The 20,554-nt window shown below is 45.6% G+C and overlaps 1 protein-coding gene across 3 annotated transcripts in view; it reads right to left on the bottom strand.

The window, feature by feature from the left end:
- The window catches only part of hacl1 (2-hydroxyacyl-CoA lyase 1), a 111,160-nt gene that overhangs the window by 21,880 nt on the left and 68,726 nt on the right, over positions 1-20,554 (bottom strand). For 2 of the 3 annotated variants that reach the window (XM_085988045.1, XM_085988047.1), the window contains 3 exons: positions 13,905-14,006; positions 11,398-11,552; positions 1,043-1,201 (listed from right to left, as the gene is read on the bottom strand). In XM_085988045.1, the coding sequence (XP_085844171.1) occupies positions 1,043-1,201; positions 11,398-11,552; positions 13,905-14,006 (416 nt within the window). The remainder of the gene's footprint in view (positions 1-1,042; positions 1,202-11,397; positions 11,553-13,904; positions 14,007-20,554) is intronic. The other variant, XM_085988046.1, reaches the window with a different exon arrangement.

The following is a 20,554-nucleotide window of genomic DNA, read 5'->3' as shown; positions in this document are numbered from 1 at the left end:
TCAAGGGATATAGGAGGAAAGTGGTGTTGAGGTCATTGATCAGCCATGATCTTATTGAATGGTGGAACAGGCTCGAGGGGCCATATGGCCTATTCCTGCTCCTTATTTTTATGTTTTTATCTTATGTAAGTGCCTTTTGGATAAGACATGATCTTAACCAGTCTGTACTGTGCACCTAACTTCCATAAAGCTTGTTGAATATCATACAGTATAACTGCACAATACAAGCCAGTCATAATAGCCAGCGATATCCCAAATGCATTGCAGTACAAAACAGCAGGTTAATGGTGAAAAAAAATTAAAAGATCAACTTTCTTCAGATCCGACACACTCAGTGTTCACAACCTCCAGTCCAATCAATGCAAGGTCTGTTTCACTACATCTTAATCTTCTCGATATCCATTAAAGGGGCAAAGAAAATGTAACTTCTTTCAATTCTTCAGTCACAGTTTCTTCGTATCTCTTGCAAATCTAACCAACAACTCTTACCTTTGGTGGTTTCACACTTAGTCTTTCTTCATCTATTGACATTCTTGGTCTCACGATCTCCTCTCCAATGGAGTGCCCATATCTCCTCCACTGCTCAAGCCGCCTCCAAGGAGTTTGGTTTCCTCTTTCATGGCAACGATTCATTTTCCCCTCAACAACTCTGACCTCTCTATATAAGCCAAACCTATCACAGGCTAAACTATCGCACTCAGGCAGGATACACAAAAAAGCTCATCTGATAGATCCATTTAACCTCATTTAATCATACCTTACATCACGGAACAACTGTGGAACTTATCGATTTCCTGCTTCCCACAATCTTCAGACTTTTAAAACCCAAACTTGATGTCGCACAATCATTACTTGCGGATTTACCTCGTCACTTTTACTCTTAAACCACGACAATCAGCTTACTTTGACCTTACAGCTTGATTTCTCAAAAATGGCAAGTATTGATATCTTGAAAATAATCCCTTTCTCAGTTCCAGCACTGAAGTATACAAACCAATAGCAAAGTCTGTTCTTTAATATACTCAGAAGTTTATTGCATTACCTGCAAATGGTCTCCACTTCCATGCCAGAAAATCCAAATGCACTATCTCCTTCAATACAGATAACCCGCTGATGCGGGCTCTGATCCTTGGCAATCAATGCTGCAGCTATGGCAAAACCCAGACCTACCCCCATGGTGCCGAAGGTGCCAGCATCCAATCTAAAATAAAAAAATATCAGAGGTAATTTTCTACAGTTTTTAGTGGCAACACAAAACAGCCATATTTTGAGAAAGTAAACATTATATAGGAAGAGGAGTAGGCCATTCATCCCCTTGAGCCTATTCTGCCATTCAGTGAGATCATGGCTGATCTGTATCAAAACTCTATCCACCTGCCTTGGCTCTATACCCTGGTTTAGCAAAAATCTATCGATCTCAGGTTTAAAATGATTGAGCTCGCATCTACTGCTTTTTGCAGGAGTGAGTTCCACATTTCTACCACCCTTTGCATGAAGAAGTGTTTCTTAACTCCTCTCCTGAATGGCCAGGCTCTGATTTCAAGGTTATTGCCCCTTGTCCTAGACTCCCCCACCAGCAGAAAATGTTTTTCTCTATCGACCCTATCAATACCACTCAAAGTCCTAAAAACCTCAATCAAATCACCCCTTAACCTTCGATATTCCAGGGAATAAAAACCTAGTTTATGTAACCATAATCTCATAATCTAACCCTTGGAGCCCTGATAAGAATCTGGTGAATGTGCTCTGCACTCCTTACAAGGCCAATATATCCTTTCTAAGGTGCGGTGCCCAGAACTGTACAGAGTACTCCAGATGTTGTCTAACCAGGGCTTTGCATGTCTGTGGCCTCTAGATCTAACATTCCATTAATGTTTTGATTATTTTTTGTACCTACATTTTAGTGATCTGTTTACATGGACCCCTTAATCTCATTGGACCTCCACTGTTCCTAGCTTTTCACTATTTAAATAATACTTGGATCTATCCTTATTTTGGTCCAAAATGGATGACCTCACATTTAACTGCATTGAAATCTCTCAGCCACAGTTCCGCTCACTCACTTAACCTATCAATGCCTCTTTGCAACTTTATGCTCTTGTCTACACTACTTGCTATGCCACCAATATTTGTGTCAACAGTAAACTTGGGAGACACAGCTCTCTATTGTGTTATCAAAGTCATTAATAGTGAATATTTGAGCCCCCACTGCAGATCCTTGTGTGAAACTGTGGACATCCCCCTCTCAAACAGATACACCACTTTGAGTACTGTTGGGGGGGTGGCTTATCAGAGGAAGGCAGCAACAGCCAACTTCCTGGCACCAGGGGTGGCTCTGCTGCACAGGACGGGAGGAAAAAGAGGGGTAGAGCTATAGTAATAGGGGATTCTATTGCAAGAGGAATAGACAGGCGTTTCTGCGGCCGCAAACGAGACTCCAGGATGGTGTGTTGCCTCCCTGGTGCAAGGGTCAAGGATGTCTCAGAGCGGCTGCAGAAAATCTTGGAAGGGGAGGGTGAACAGCCAGTTGTAGTGGTGCATATAGGTACCAACGATATAGGTCAAAAGTGGGATGAGGTCCGAAAAGCTGAATATAGGGAGTTAGGAGGTAAATTAAAAAATAGGACCTCAAAAGGTAGTAATCTCAGGATTGCTACCACTGCCACGTGCTAGTCAGAGTAGAAATAGAAGGATAGTTCAGATGAATACGTGGCTAGAGGAATGGTGCAAGGGGGAGGGATTCAAATTCCTGGGACATTGGAACTGGTTCTGGGGGAGGTGGGACCAGTTCAAACCGGACGGTTTGCACCTGGGCAGGGCCGGGACCGATGTCCTAGGGGGAGTGTTTGCTAGTGCTCTGGGGGAGGGTTTAAACTAAAATGGCAGGGGGTTGGGAACCTGAGCAGGGGGACAGAGGAAAAGGAAACAAGGATAAAAGCAAAAGATAGGAAGGAGAAAAACAAAAGTGGCAGTCAGAGAAATCAACGGTTTAAATCAAACATGGCCACAGTAAATAATAATTCTAATAGGTCTAAGAGCGTTAAAAAAACAAGCCTGAAGGCTTTGTGTCTTAATGCGAGGAGTATTCGTAATAAGGTGGGTGAATTAGCTGCGCAAATAGAGGTAAACAAATATGATTTGATTGGGATTACGGAAACATGGCTCCAGGGTGGCCAAGGCTGGGAACTCAACATCCAGGGATATTCAATATTCAGGAAAGATAGGCAAAAAGGAAAGGGAGGTGGGGTAGCATTGCTGCTTAAAGAAGGGATTAACACAATTGTAAGGAAGGATATTAGCTCTGATGATGTGGAATCTGTATGGGTAGAAGTGAGAAATACCAAGGGGCAGAAAACGTTAGTGGGAGTGGTATATAGACCTCCAAACAGTAATGCGGTGGTTGGGGATGGCATTAAAAGGGAAATTAGAGAAGCGTGCAATAAGGGCACAGTAGTCATCATGGGTGACTTTAATCTACATATAGATTGGGCTAACCAAATTAGTAACAATACTGTGGAGGAGGAATTCCTGGAGTGTTTACGGGATGGTTTCCTGGACCAATATGTCGAGGAACCAACCAGAGATCAGGCCATCTTAGACTGGGTATTATGTAACGAGAAAGGATTAATTAGCAATCTTGTTGTACGAGGCCCCTTGGGTCGGAGCGATCATAATATGATAGAATTCTTCATTAAGATGGAGAATGAAGTAGTCGACTCAGAGACTCGGGTCCTAAATTTAAATAAAGGGAACGACGATGGTCTGAGGCGCGAGTTGGGTAGGATTGATTGGGGAATGTCACTCAAAGGGTTGACGTTGGATAGGCAATGGCAAACATTCAAAGACCACATGGATGAACTGCAGAATTTGTTCATCCCTGTTTGGCATAAAAATAAAACAAAAAAGGTGACTCAACCGTGGCTAACAAGGGAAATTAGGGATAGCATAAGATCCAAGGAGAGGACATATAAACTGGCCAGAAAAAGCAGTAAACCTGAGGATTGGGAGCAATTTAGGATTCAACAAAGGAGGACAAAGGGATTAATTAAGAAAGGGAAAATAGAATATGAGAGTAAGCTTGCAGGGAACATAAAAACTGACTGTAAAAGCTTTTATAGATATGTGAAGAGGAAAAGATTGGTGAAGTCAAGCATAGGTCCCTTGCAGTCAGAATCAGGGGAATTTATAATGGGGAACAAAGAAATGGCAATTAAATACATATTTTGGTTCTGTCTTCACAAAGGAGGACACAAATAACCCCCCAGAGATGTCGGGGAACATAGGGTCTGATGAAAGGGAGGAACTGAAAGAAATCAGTATTTGTAGGGAAATGGTGTTAAGGAAATTGATGGGATTGAAGGCCGATAAATCCCCAGGGCCTGATAATCTACATCCCAGGGTACTTAAGGAAGTGGCCCTAGAAATTATAGATGCATTGCTGATCATCTTCCAACATTCGATGGAATCTGGAACAGTACCCATGGATTGGCGGGTAGCTAATGTTATCCCACTATTTAAAAAAGGTGGTAGAGAGAAAACGGGGAATTACAGACCGGTAAGCCTGACATCGGTAGTGGGGAAAATGCTAGAGTCCATTATAAAAGATGTAATAGCAGAGCACTTGGAAAACAGTGACAGGATCGGACAAAGTCAACATGGATTTACAAAAGGTAAATCGTGCTTGGCTAATCTACTGGAATTTTTTGAGGATGTAACTGGTAAAATAGATAAAGGGAGAACCAGTGGTTGTGGTGCATTTGGACTTTCAGAAGGCTTTCGATAAGGTCCCGCATAAGAGATTAGCATGTAACTTTAAGGCACATGGGATTGGGGGCAAGGTATTGACTTGGATAGAGAACTGGTTGGCAGACAGGAAGCAAAGAGTTGGAATAAACGGGTCTTTTTCCGAGTGGCAGGCAGTGACTAGTGGGGTACCGCAGGGATCGGTCCTTGGACCCCAGCTATTCACAATATATATTAATGATCTAGACAAGGGAACTCGATGTAATATCTCCAAATTTGCAGATGACACAAAGCTGGGTGGGCGTGTGTGCTGTGAGGAGCGTGCCGAGAAACTCCAGGATGGTTTGGACAGGTTGGGTGATTGGGCAAATGCATGGCAGATGCAATATAACGTGAATAAATGTGAGGTTATCCACTTTGGTGGCAAAAACAGGAAGGCAGATTATTATCTGAATGGCAATAGATTGGGAGAAGGGGAAGTGCAACGAGATCTGGGTGTCCTTCTGCACCAGTCGCTGAAGGTAAGCATGCAGGTGCAGCAGGCGGTTAAGAAGGCAAATGGTATGTTGGCCTTCGTAGCGAGAGGGTTTGAGTACAGGAACAAGGATCTCTTGCTGCAGTTATACAGGGCCTTGGTGAGACCACATCTTGAGTATTGTGTGCAGTTTTGGTCGCCTTATCTGAGGATGTTCTTGCCATGGAAGGAGTTCAGCGAAGATTCACCAGGCTGATACCTGGGATGGCAGGAATGACGTATGAGGAGAGATTGGGTCGATTGGGCTTGTACTCGCTGGAGTTTAGAAGAATGAGAGGGGGTCTCATTGAAACTTATAAAATTCTGATAGGACTGGACAGACTAGATGCAGGAAGGATGTTCCCGATGGTCAGGGAGTCCAGAACCAGGGGTCACAGTCTAAGGATAAGGGATAGGCCATTTAGGGCAGAAATGAGGAGGAATTTCTTCACCCAGCGAGTGGTGAACCTGTGGAATTCTCTACCACAGAAGGCAGTAGAGGCCAATACATTAAATATATTCAAGAAGGAGTTGGATATATTTCTTAAGGCTAAAGGGATCAAGGGGTATGGGGAGAAAGCATGGACCAGGTACTAGAGTCATAGGGTCATAGAGTTATTCAGCACAGAAAGAGGCCCTTCGGCCCATCACGTCCGCGCCGGCCATCAAGCCCTGTCTAATCTAATCCCATTTTCCAGCATTTGGTCCGTAGCCTTGTATGCTATGGCATTTCAAGTGCTCATCCAAATGCTTCTTGAATGTTGTGAGGGTTCCTGCCTCTAACACCCTTTCAGGCAGTGAGTTCCAGATTCCAACCACCCTCTGGGTGAAAAAGTTCTTCCTCAAATCCCCTCTAAACCTCCTGCCCCTTACCTTGAACCTATGCCCCCTTGTTATTGACCCCTCTACTAAGGGAAAAAGTTCCTTTCTATCTACCCTATCTATGCCCCTCATAATTTTGTACACCTCAATCAGGTCACCCCTCAGCCTTCTCTGCTCCAAGGAAAACAACCCCAGCCTGTCCAGTCTTTCTTCATAGCTAAAGCGCTCCAGCCCAGGTAACATCCTGGTGAATCTCCTCTGCACCCTCTCCAAAGCAATCACATCCTTCCTATAGTGTGGCGACCAGAACTGCACACAGTATTCCAGCTGTGGCCTAACCAGCGTTTTGTACAGCTCCATCATAACCTCCCTGCTCTTATATTCTATGCCTCGGCTAATGAAGGCAAGTATCCCATATGCCTTTTTAACCACCTTATCCACCTGTTCTGCTGCCTTCAGGGATCTATGTACATGCACACCAAGGTCCCTCTGATCCTCTGTCTTTCCTAGGGTCCTACCATTCATTGTGTATGCCCATGCATTGTTAGTCCCTCCAAAATGCATCACCTCACACTTTTCAGGGTTAAATGCCATTTGCCACTGTTCCGCCCATCTGACCAACCCATCTATATCGTCCTGCAGACTGAGGCTACCCTCCTCGCTATTTACCACCCCACCAATTTTCGTGTCATCTGCGAACTTACTGATCATACCTTTTACATTCACATCCAAATCATTAATGTAGACCACAAACAGCAAGGGACCCAGCACCGATCCCTGCGGTACCCCACTGGACACAGGCTTCCAGTCACAAAAACAACCTTCGACCATCACCCTCTGCCTTCTGCCACTAAGCCAGTTTTGGATCCAATGTGCCAAGGCACCCTGGATCCCATGGGCTCTTACCTTCTTGATCAGTCTCCTATGCGGGACTTTATCGAAAGCCTTACTGAAATCCATGTATACCACATCCACTGCACTACCCTCATCCACACACCTAGTCACCCCCTCGAAAAATTCAATCAAATTGGTCAGACATGATCTTCCCATGACAAAGCCATGCTGACTATCCCTGCCTCTCCAAGTGGAGACTAATTCTGTCCCTCAGAATTTTTTCCAATAATTTCCCTACCACTGATGTTAGACTCACTGGCCTGTAATTCCCTGGTTTATCCCTACTACCCTTCTTGAATACTGGTACTACGTTAGCTGTTCTCCAGTCCTTTGGCATATCCCCTGTGGCCAGAGAGGTTCTGAAAATTTGTGTCAGAGCCCCTGCAATCTCCTCCTTTGCCTCTCACAGCAGCCTGGGATACATCTCGTCCGGGCCTGGGGATTTATCCACTTTTAAGCCTGCTAAAACCGCTAGTACCTCCTCCCTCTCGATGCTAATATGTTCAAGTATATCACAGTCCACTTGCCTGATTTCTATGTCTACATCGTCCTTCTCCATAGTGAACACAGATGCAAAAAATTCATTTAAAACCCCACCTACATCTTCTGGCTCCACACACAGATTGCCACTTTGGTCCCTAATGGGCCCTACTCTTTCCCTAGTTATCCTCTTGCCCTTAATATACTTATAAAACACCTTAGGATTTTCCTTTATTTTGCTCGCCAGTGTTATTTCATGGCCCCTCCTCACTCTCCTAATTTCTATTTTAAGTATCCCCCTGCACTTTTTATACTCCTCTAGGGCTTCCTCTGTCTTTAGTCCCTTGTATCTGCCAAAAGCCCCCCTTTTTTCCTAATCCATTCTCGTATATCCCTTGACATCCAAGGTTCCCTGGGCTTGTTGGTCCCACCCTTGACCTTTACGGGAACATGTTGACATTGTACTCTCTCTATTTCCTTTCTGAAAGACTCCCGTTGCTCCGATGCGGATTTTCCTACATGTAGCTGATCCCAGTCCACTTTGGCCAGATCCTGCCTTATCCTATTAAAATCGGCCGTCCCCCAATTTAGAACCTTTATTTCCGGTCCATCTCTGTCCTTTTCCATGACCACCTTAAATCTCACCGAATTATGGTCACTGTCACCAAAGTGCTCACCTACTAACACTTCTACCACTTGCCCGGCCACATTCCCTAGAATTAGGTCCAGTACCGCCCCCTCTCTTGTAGGACTTTCTACATGCTGGCTCAAAAAACTCTCCTGGATGCACTTTAAGAATTCTGCACCCTCTAAGCCTTTCACACTCTGACTATCCCAGTTAATATTGGGGAAGTTGAAATCCCCCACTATTATTACCCTATTATTTGCACACTTCTCTGAGATTTGCCTACATATCTGTTCCTCTATCTCCCCCTGACTGTTTGGGGGCCTATAGTACACTCCCAGCAAAGTGCTTGCCCCCTTTTTGTTTTTAAGTTCTACCCATATGGCCTCATTAGAGGAACCTGTTAATATCCCTCCTTACAGCAGTAATTGACTCCTTAATTAATATTGCGACACCCCCTCCTCTTTTAACCCCCCCCCCCTCTGTCTCGCCTGAAGATTCTATACCCCGGAATATTGAGCTGCCAGTCTTGCCCCTCCCTCAACCATGTCTCTGTGATAACAACAATATCATACTCCCATGCGTTCATCAACACCTTCAGTTCATCCACCTTATTCGCAAGACTCCTTGCATTAAAATAAATGCCATCCAGCCTTGCCCTACTCCCTTGTACTGAATTTGGATAATCAGCCATGATCGCATTGAATGGCCTACTCCTGCTCCTATCTTCTATGTTTCTATGTTTTCTATGTTGAAACCACTAGTCACTTCCTTCTAATTCGAGTACATATCCATTATCCCTACTCTGTCCTCTACTGCCTAACTATTCTCCTAACCAGGTCAATAATTTGCCTTCCATTCCATGAGCTTTAATTTTAGCTGACAGTCTCTTATGTGGAACATTATCAAGTGACTTCTGGAAGTCCATATAAACTACATCCATAGACATTTGTCCTTTAGGGGAGGAAATCTGCCGTCCTTACCTGGTCTGGCCTATATGTGACTCCAGATCCACAGCAATGTGGTTGACTCTTAACTGCCCTCTGAAATGGCCAACCAGTTGTAACAAACCGCTACGAAACACAATAATAATAAAACCGGACGGACCACTCGGCATCGACCTCAGCACCGGCTACAGAAATGACAACGGCACACCCAGCCCAGTTGACCCTGCAAAGTCCTCCTCGCCAACATCTGGGGACTTGTGCCAAAATTGGGAGAGCTGTCCCACAGACGAGTCAAGCAACAGCCTGACAGAGTCATACTCACAGAATCATACCTTTCAGCCAATGTCCCAAACTCCTTCATCACCATCCCTGGGTATGTCCTGTCCCACCGGCAGGACAGACCCACCAGGGGTGGCGGCACAGTGGTATACAGTCAGGAAGGAGTGGCCCTGGGAGGCCTCAACATCGAGTCCGGACCCCATGAAGTCTCATGGCTTCAGGTCAAGCATGGGCAAGAGAACCTCCTGCTGATTACCACCTACCGCCCTCCCTCAGCTGATGAATCAATACTCCTCCACGTTGAAAACCACTTGGAAGAAGCACCGAGAGTAGCAAGGGCACAGAATGTACTCTGGATGGGGGACTTCAATGTCCATCACCAACAGTGTCTCGGTAGCACCACTACTGACCGAGCTGGCCGAGTCCTGAAGGACATAGTTGCCAGTCTGGGCCTGCGGCAGGTGGTGAGTGAACCAACATGAGGGAAAATCCTACTTGACCTCATCCTCACCAATCTACCTGTCGCAGATGCATCTGTCCATGATAGTATTGGTAGCAGTGACCACCGCACAGTCAGTCATTGTGGAGACGAAGTCCCGTCTTCACACTGAGGACACCCTCCATCGTGTTGTGTGGCACTATCACCGTGCTAAATGGGATAGATTCAGAACAGATCTAGCAGCTCAAAACTGAGCATCCATGAGGAGCTGTGGGCCATCAGCAGAAGCAGAATTGTATTCCGCCACAATCTGTAACCTCATGGCCCGGCATATAGCTCACACTGCCATTACCATCAAGCTAGGGGACCAACCCTGGTTCAATAAGGAGTGTAGAAGAGCATGCCAGGAGCAGCATCAGGCGTACCTAAAATGGAGGTGCCAACCTGGGGAAGCTGCATCACAGGACTACATGCATGCTGAAAAGCAAAAGCAGCATTATATAGGCAGGGCTAAGCGATCCCACAATCAACGGATCAGATCAAAGCTCTGCAGTCCTGCCATGTCCAATCCAGCCAGTTACTGCCCCATCACTCTACTCTCTATCATTAGCAAAGCGATGGAAGGTGTCATCGACAGTGCTATCAAGCGGCACTTACTCACCAATAACTTGCTCACTGATGTCCAGTTTGGGTTCCGCCAGGACCACTCGGCTCCAGACCTCATTACAGCCCTGGTCCAAACATGGACAAAGGAGCTGAATTCCCGAGTTGATGTGAGAGTGACTGCTCTTGACATCAAGGCAGCATTTGACCGAGTGTATCATCAAGGAGCCCTAGTAAAACTGAAATCAACGTGAATCAGGGGGAAAACTCTCCACTGGCTGGAGCCATACCTAGCACAAAGGAAGATGGTTGTGATGGTTGTAGGTCAATCATCTCAGCCCCAGGACATCGCTGCAGGAGTTCCTCAGGGCAGTGTCCTAGGCCCAACGATCTTAAGCTACTTCATCAATGACCTTCCCTCCAACATGTATTTGAGCCTCTAATTCACTCAATTTATTCCTTATACTCCATGTGTTATAATCACTTTGTAAACAAAAGTACCCTCCAATTTATTTTGGACAGACACAATTAATTTCCCCTATTGCACATCGTACAGCACCAAGCAGATGGACAAGTGACCTTCCCTCTCAAGCATCGGAAGGGACTAAGCAAAAGCAGTTCAAATTAACTCCCACCACCCCCCCCCCCCCGCCCTTCTCCTTCCCTCAAAAATATCCTGGCTCAGATCAAGAACCATGTAGGAAAGTGTTCCAGTCCATTTATTTTTTATAATAAAAGTAGGTAGGACGGCTACAAGGGCCCCACATGAAAAGAGGTTTAGCAGTTGCAACCCAGATCCTAGTGGATGTGGATCCATAGCACAACATTTCCACTGACAATCTCATTCAATGATCCCGGGTGTGGGAATTTGGAATGTGTCACTGGTACAATAGGGTGTATTCTTCTGAAGCCAGTATTAAGTAAACTGTTGAGGCAAAGTACAGGAAGTTTTGTAGAGGCGCAAAGCTATGGTTTATAACTAAAAATGCTACATCTTTTTGAAGTTTTCTAACTGTTAATGGAGGCCTTAATTTACTAAGATGGTAATTACCTATGCCGCGGCAGGTAGTTATGCAGCATGGTACGGCCAATGTCCATGGTATTGGCACCCTCGCTGACTATAATACAATCTTCTGGTAGTAGTGCCTGAATGTTGTGGAAAACAGTGTAGTAGTTCATAGGCAGAGATTTCTGTGCAGCCAAGGCCTGTAATAGGAAAGTTTAGATTCATTAGGTAATGATCACTTTTGGGATAAGATGACAATTATGTGAAATAAAGCTTCCCATCATGGTTGAGATGTTACTTCTGAAATTGTTGAGGATTGTATTAACTAATGACTAGTGTTAGCTCCCATCTGGAGTTAGAAAGCTATATGTTCCAGTCTCAATGCTATGGGTTCAAGTCCCACTCTAACACTTGAGCACATAATCTAAGCCGACACTACACTGCTATACTGAGGGAGTGCTGCATTGTCACAGCAGCCATCCTTCAGATGAGATAAGAACATAAGGACATAAGAAATAGGAGCAGGAGTAGGCCAATCGGCCCCTCGAGCCTGCTCCGCCATTCAATAAGATCATGGCTGATCTGATCCTAACCGCCAATCCACTATCACAGAACCATCTCCTGAATCTAACAGAATTAGACACACGAAATAGGAACAGGATCAGGCTACACGGCCCCTGTCTGTTCTTATGGCTCAGATATGCTCTGTGTACTGGCCAAAATTCCTCCCACAACCAACACTGGCAAAAAAAAGTGCAAAATGGCAACATATGTTTATCTACATAAACAGTCACTACAATTCAAACTCATTGACCATGAAGTGCTTTGAGTTGTTTTCCCAAAGATTGCGAGAAGGGGCTATATAAATGCAAGTCTTTCATTCCTTCTTTGAGTGTTAGCTTGGATCAATTGGCCACCTGGTAGCTTCTGAGTAAAAAAGTCCTGAGCACATAATCTAGGATGACACCTAATTATAGTGCTGTGAGGGCAGGGGGCTGTGTTGTCAGAGGTGCAGCCCTACAGATAAGATGTTAATCTAAGGTCTCAATGCCTGTTCAGGTGAACAGGGTATGACAGCCTTAGTGGTTATGGTATTGGACCAGCAACCTAGAGGTCAGGAGTTTAAATCCGACCATGGCAAGTTGTGAAATTGAATTCAAGAAGTCAGTTCATTTAAATGACCATGAAAGTAGATGGATTGTTGTTGAAATCCAATGGGTTCACTAATGCCCTTTGGGGAATGGACCTATTACTACTACCTGGTCTGATCTGCATGTGACTGCAGTCCCACATGACACAGTTGACTCTTAATGCCCTCAGGGCATCTCGAGATGGGCAATAAATATTGCCTTGCTGGTGTTGCTCACAACCCAGAAACAAATGATAAAGACATTAAAAATCCGATGGCATTATTTGAAGAGTAACACCTCCAAAATCAGATGAAATGCTCATTAATCAGTGCCAGTTGTGGGATCTTGCTATCTGTAGCATGACTGCCACATTTATCTGCATAAATGTTTCTGAGAGAAGCAATAATAAGGTACTATATAAATGCAACTCTTTTCTCCTTTTTCTGTTGATTAGATGGTTATGTTAATTGGAAGTACAAATACTTTTGTTTTATTGCAAATAGTAACCATTTGGGACATTGCACAGTTCACAGATTAATAACTGCTCTAACTATCTGTCAGTGGAAATCACTGCCTCTCACAAAACATTTCCCATCTGGATTACCAAACTAGCCAGAATAACATAGCAGGCTAATTAGCATCTACAAGAGAAAAACAGGTCATTACTTCAGGTGTGATCCTTCATCATTACTCATTTCTAACAAAGGGTTATGCCTGAGATATAAAGCCTAGCTTTTTGTTTACGATCATTAACCCACTGGGCATTCCTAACATTTTCAGGTTTGTTTTAAGATTTTGAACATTTGTGTGTTTCCCCATTTCTAGCCAGAATATAATCCTGATATTTTTACATGCATCCTGTTTCTTAATGCCTGTCACAATTCCTCTCACCAATACTGTTTGGTTTTAAAAAAAAATCACAGAATAATCTCCAGAACTTTCTTGCTTAAAAAAAAATTAAGTTGCCAATCAAAATTTGCAAAGCATTTTAATTCTAGTCTTAACACAAAATATAAAAGTGCCAGTCCAACCCACAAATTAAAAATAAACTGAATAATCAAAGCAAAACTCACATTTTAAATAGATGATCCAATTTAAATAGATCATAATCTTTAAAGATGGACTTATCCCATCAGTCGTCCTCTCCTGAGAAATGCAGCACTCTATTGTGGAACACTTCACTCAGTGATCCAGCAAAAAACACAAATGAGATTTCAAATGTCAGTCAAAACTGACACTTCAATCATGACCAATCAGGCTGCAGTGAAGAATTTCTTTAAATCAGTAACAGTTTAAGAAATTTAACCACAATGAATGGCATAATTGATACAAGTCGCATCCTTCCGTCAGTACACAGAACTAAATGACTTAAGACAATCGCATGCAATTCAAATGTGTTATTCAACAGTTTTGCCAATTTACCCTGGATACTTCTTCATTGCCTTTTATTTTCTCCTTCAGGTACAACCACCATTCACAGTTGGATGGGTAAGTCCATGGGTTTATCTTGAAGCACTCCAATAACTGAAAAACAAAAGTCGCAGTTGCATCGCTGAATAAAGGAAAAAATAAATTAATACATGGTAAATAACTTGATCATGGCATTGCCTCGTGTGTTGATTTGTTAAATATATGTAAACAAGATGGTAACAGAAGTGAAAGAGACTTCAGAAACTTGTTCCACATATGTAGTGGCCAGAGCCTGCAACTATATCACAACCGTCGACAATACGACATTGAATGAGAAATATTCACATTGCAATTAATAACTGGTAAATGTTGATGCAAGAGTGCGATCAAAAATTGTGACAACAGGAATCAAGATTGGGGACAGGAGATGTGCATCATATGCAAGATGTATAGATATGTACACAGAGCTGTATAAATTCCTAGTGCTTTACTTGGTTGTGCCATACAAAAATCATACCAACTTTCTACTGCAAGGGGGCAAATTCTGTACAAATCAATATGGTCTTTCAAACTGTCAGATCTCATGAACCTGGTTTCCTGCAGAGCAGTACTTTATAAAGTCTATAACTTGTGAAAATTAAGTTACCTGACATTTATAGCGTCATAGTCCTACACTGTTTTTAAACTGCTATATTTAAATGAAAATTCCCTAGAATTTTATTTATACTAGATGATCACCCATTATGGATTCTGTGGCATTGCTCATGGATAGCCTGGAGTCAATGGTGCAGTTTTAGGATGAGTATTGCTGCCCTACTGCAACCTAAACATGACATGGTTTCACCCATCACTATAATATAGCAAACCAACTTAAGCAATGCATTACATGACTGACTCAAGGTTAAAAATATAACATCTTACTGTTACAGATATGGACCTTATTGATATATCTACAATACTACTTATCTACCAGTTTACAAAGCTTGGTTAAGATGCAAGTGATGTAATTGGGGTGTTTAAATGATAAAGGGAGTTGATAAAGGGTGGATGGAGAGAAACTATTTCCTCTGGTGGGGGAATCCAGAACAAGGGGACATAAGCCAGTTAGGAATTAAATCAGAAAGCATTTTTTCACACAAAAGGTAGTGGAAATCTGGAACTCTTCCCCCGAAAGGCTGCGGATGCTGGGTCGACTGAAATTTTCAAGACTGAGATCAATAGATATTTTTTAGGTGAGCGGATCAATGGATATGGAGAAAAGGTGGGTAAATAGGGTTGAGGTACAGATCATATAATGGTGGTGCAGGGTCAAGGAGATGAATAGCCTACTCCTGTTCCGATGTTCCAAAGTAAATTTGTTTGTTATTCCCTCCTCAAAACCTCTTATTCACGTTATACAATATTTAACTCTCTCCCACAATATAGTGGTAGAATTTGATTAAGATGCAAGTACTCTCCTTTTCTCAGTGATTTACAAAATTATACAAGACTAGTCGATCTCCCTTGGCATAGCACATGGGGAGTGAAGACCAATTGTAGTCTTCAAGTGAATTGGGGTTAGAGGACAGGGGAGAATTGGACTAATGCATGCAGACATAATTTAGTCCCCATTTTAAAGTCATACAATCTGGCCTAATTTTAATATATTTTCATAAATGTGGCCATAAGTTTTATCATGTAACCATCTATGCTGGGCTTTTAAAACAAAATCTATTGCTCGGGTTTCTGTTGGGTTACTTCTTCTTCATTGATTTTTGATTTGCTTGGATGAGGACAGTATTAAGCTTGAAAGTGACACTTCTTTTTTCGTCTCTCCCAGGAGATTGCGCGGCTGGTAGGGGAGGGGATGGGGAACATGGTGTGTAAAGTTGTGCCATGACAGTATGGGACAGGCTTGATGGGCCAACTGGTCTTTTCCTGTCCCTCATTTTCAATTCATAATACAGGAAACTTTGTGTTATCCGGAGGCTAAATGTCCGGCAAGCTCGAGCCACCGGCAAAAATCAGGAGCCGTTTTGTTCGGTTTTTTTTCTTCTCGTGGGTTCTTTTTCTTCTCGTGGCTTTTTTTTTCAACAGTCAGGCTCTGCAAAGTCTCTGTAGCTTAGCAACAGCTTCAGAGAGACGCTTCCAAGGTACGGGCCGACTGTTTAGAAGCTGTTGCTAAGCAACAATGTTTGTTGTCAGATACGGAGATGAAAAGCTCCGTATGCTTCAACATTAACGCTGGAGTGTCCGGCAGTTTTGAGGGAACGGCAACAGCTCGGTCCCGTCGGTGCCGGATAGCAAAAAGTTTCCTGTATATTCATACTTCCTATGTTCAAACAAACAGTCTTCAAACACTCACTGTTGAGGCTCATACATGAATAATGGCTATTGAACCAAGACAATTTATGGCAGCCATACCTTAGCATGAGTCAATGGAGTGGAAAACATAGTTTTAAAAATTATAAATATAACAGTTATCCATTTATTAATAGCATATTAAACTTCAGATACACATGAAAAAGTGATGGGTAAACACTCAGTAAGGACTAAGCTAAGTCAGGTAGCAATAATGAAGCCACTAAATCCCCATGGAGCGTTGTATTATGTATCAAACACCTCTTCTACTTCAACTTATTTCGGAGGAATAAAATCCATGCTGCAAGTACTGTAGTGCTAAGACCTGGTATCTGGGGAGCATTGTTAGAATAAGCTTCCACCACTGGTTTATTAAATACTTAATCCATGCCATATTCATTAGTTACAGCTCTCTCCACATGTTCTACTCACTTTCCATTTAATAATCTGAATGGTTGCATGCAAGTAGTCATGCAGCTATTTCACATCTTGAAATAGCTATTTACTATCTTACTTGGCTGCAAAAGAGATACCATCACCAAGGATTAATGGATGTTTAACCTCATTAATTGAAAATGACTATTTACCAAAAAGATAAAATGTGTGGTTGCATTAACAGAAATTACAATGTTTGCTACTAAGATAATTAGAGCTTCCTGTATTTTAGGTTTTGTTGAAGGCTTGCAAGTGTCATGGAAGCAGTGCTAAAGACAGAACTGTAATTTGTACACAACTCAAACTGGATTTAATTGCTTCCAAACTCCTCTAAGGCTGCAGTTATTCTGCACAACCAGTCTGAGACCAATGGTTACAGAGTGCCAAGTACAGCTGGCAAGACTCAAGTAATATTGCAGGTTACACTGGTTGTGACTTGCACTCTGCTCACTAGCTGATGTACGACCTATATATCTATGTGACTTGCACTCTGCTCACTAGCTGATGTACGACCTATATATCTATGTGACTTGCACTCTGCTCACTAGCTGATGTACGACCTATATATCTAGCCAAAACTGTTGCATCCAGCATGCACTTACTGTCTGTCACATTTCAGGTATTATAGAAGTTTCTGTGTCGCACTTGACAGCTGATTGGCTTATATTCAAATTTATCCCAACTGTATCCTACCCGATTTATTGATATGCATATTTATCAATTGCAATTTGAATCGAGACACTGACTTCCTCTCCATTGTGATTTGCCAGGAGGCCCGTCAATAAGAATGGCTCTCTCTCCCTGTGGAATTTGGGGTAAAAATTGGGTAGCACCCCCTTTGGGGCACTACCTTCACCGGGACGCTAATTTTAGAGTCCCAAAAAAATTAGCACCCCCGCAGCCGATTTTCCCAGGCAGCGCCCCAAGGGGGAGGAGGGACGCTACTGGAAGCGCCCCGTGTCCCTCTTAGGGTGCTGCGAGCCAATATCGCAGTGCTACGTGCCGCAGCGCCATGCACAAATCAACCGAATTTAGCTCCCTTTGAGTTTTAAAGAGGATTTCTCCTAATGGGTGTGGGACGAGACAATTAATTCTCATTGAATCAGTTGTGAATTCCAAAAACTGCCCCACCTAACTTCACTATATATATTCAACGCCTATGGCCTTTCCTAGTAAACCTGTGCAGATTCACATTGTTATAAAATGCAACCCTGAAACACCTCAATCACAATATCCTTTGCTTGAAGGGAAAAAAAAATCAAAAATCCCACAATGTAATCTATATATATATATATATAAAGTGGCTCTTCTGTCTGTCCCGATGTCTGTCTGTCTGTTCTCTATACGTTTGAAAGTTACAGAGCGTACCGACACGCGCGTCGCCTCAAAAGAAAGCTTGCGATTACGGACCGGTCATAGGCGTATTTACGTTTCGGCCGGACAAAAATCCCGCCCGCGGTATCCCAAAAACGTTCAGCGTTCCGCTCATTAGCATCTCATTAGCAACCGTGTGACGTCGAGGTCCACCAATCGGACGGTGGGTTCCTTCCTACAGTTGAGTGTCCAGTGACTCGACGATTGACCAATCCTACGCTTCGGTGACCTGACCGGTCGACCAATCGGTGCGTGTGTGGGCGGGCCTTATCCTTCTGAACCGAGGTGAGTGGCCGCCATCTTGATTTTTCACAATTTTCCCCCCCACACTTTCTGTGTGTTAGGGAATTAAATAACAATTTAATAGGGGGGGGGGGGGGGGGAGGGCCTCGGGAAATCGCCGGGGGGGGGTGGGGCGGAGAGAGAGCCTCGGGAAATCGCGGGGGGCTCGCACCGCCCACACTGACCGCGCATGCGCCGCCCGCCCGCCCACAGCGGCCGTCCATCAGCCGCGCGATACGCGGGGGACCTCAGCTCCGGACCACAGGCGCTAGGCAGGGGGAGGGGCCGGAGAGAGGGACAGAGGGGAGTGGGGGAGTGGGCGAGGGGAGGGAGACAGGGGAGGGGAGGGGAGGGAGACAGGGGAGGGGAGGGAGGGAGAGGAGGGGAGGGGAGGGAGAGGAGGGGAGGGGAGGGAGGGAGGGGACATGACAGGGAGAGGGAGGACACACAGGGGCAGGGAGACCAAGCGCCCCAAAATTGCCCTCGCAACGCGGGGCTCCCCAGCTAGTCTATATATAAACGGATGCTTCTTTCTGTCTGTCTGTCCTTCTGTCCTCACGTGTGCGTCTATCGGGCTATGCGCTCGAAAGTTACAGAGCGTAACTACGCGTGCGTTATGTCGAAAGAAAGCTTACCTTTCCAAAACGGTCTTAAGCGTATTTACGTTTCGGCCGGGCTAAAATCGCGCCCGCGGTATCCGAAAAACCTTCAACATTCCGCTCATTAGCATCTCATTATCCGCTCATTAGCGACAGAGTGACCTCGAGGTCGACCAATCGTACGCCGGGTTGCTGCCGCGTGCGGCCGGGCCCTCCTACGGTCGAGTGACGGGACGATTGACCAATCCTACGCTTTGGTGACCTGACGGTCGACCAATCGGTGCGTGTGTGGGTGGGCCTTATCGTTCTGAACCGAGGTGAGTCGCCGCCATCTTGATTCCAAACTTTTCCTTTCTTTTTCCCGCTTTCTGCGTCTTTAAAAAAAGCGTTGCTTTTAAAACACATATTGTTTTTAAAAAAAAGATTTAGAAAGTCATTAACTTATCTAATCTCATTAATTTTCCTAGCTTTCCCCGTTTGTCCAGGTAGGCCTCGAAGCCTTGGCCTCTCCTCCGCACCCACGCCCGAGCTAGGCACCTCCCGGCCCCAGTCGAAGGCTGGAGGGGCGGGCCTCAGCCCAGCGCTGCTACCTTACTAAAGGGTGCGCGCGCAGCAGGAGCAGCTGAGACGCGGCGTCTCTCTCTCTATTCCCCGCTCGGCTCGGGCGGGGGGCAGGGCTATCGGGAGTGCTGATCTCGGGCAGGGCTTCGGGTTTCCCCGGCAACCGGGCCCGCCGGCCGTCTCTCAGCCGCAATCGGCGATCTTCAAGCCAGCTCGGGAGAGCGGGGCCATGTCAGTGCGTGGGGCGGAAGCCAGCTCGGGAGGGCGGGGCTCCGGAGAGCGGGAGGGCGGAGCCCCGGAGAGCGGGACGCCGCTGCTCGGGAGGGCGGGGCTTGGGAGATCGCGGGGCGGGACATCGGGAGATCGCGGGCCGGGACTAGAGATCAGGGGGGGGCGGGGCTCGGGAGATCGGGGGGGGGGCGAGCCTCAGGGGTGGCGGGGCTCGGGAGATCGGGGGGGCGGGGCTCTGGAGATCGGGGGGCGGGGCTCGGGAGATCGGGGGGGGGGGTGGGGATCGGGGGGGGGCGGGGCTCGGGAGATCGGGGCTCCGGAGATCCGGGGCTCGGGAGATCGGGGGGGGGGCCATGCTCGTGAGATCGGGGGGGGGGGTGGCGGGGCTCGGGAGATCGGGGGGCGGGGCTCGGGAGATCGGGGGGGGCGGTGCTCGGGAGATCGGGGGGCGGGGCTCGGGTGATTGGGGGGGGGGGGCGGGGCTCGGGGACTCTTCCCCCTTCCCTCCCCCCTTCCCCTTCTTCCCCCTTCTCTTCCCCCCAGTCGCTCTCTCTCTTCCCCCCAGTCGCTCTCTCTCTTCCCCCCCAGTCGCTCTCTCTCTTCGCCCCAGTCGCTCTCTCTCTTCCCCCCCAGTCGCTCTCTCTCTTCGCCCCAGTCGCTCTCTCTCTTCCCCCCCAGTCGCTCTCTCTCTTCCCCCCAGTCGCTCTCTCTCTTCCCCCCAGTCGCTCTCTCTCTTCCCCCCAGTCGCTCTCTCTCTTCCCCCCAGTCGCTCTCTCTCTTCCCCCCCAGTCGCTCTCTCTCTTCGCCCCAGTCGCTCTCTCTCTTCCCCCCCAGTCGCTC

Source organism: Somniosus microcephalus, chromosome 5 (genome assembly GCF_052327205.1).
Source record: "Somniosus microcephalus isolate GS21.2 chromosome 5, FLI_Smic_1.0, whole genome shotgun sequence".
Classification (NCBI taxonomy): Eukaryota; Metazoa; Chordata; class Chondrichthyes; order Squaliformes; family Somniosidae; genus Somniosus; species Somniosus microcephalus.
This window is presented reverse-complemented; position numbering and strand designations above follow the sequence as displayed.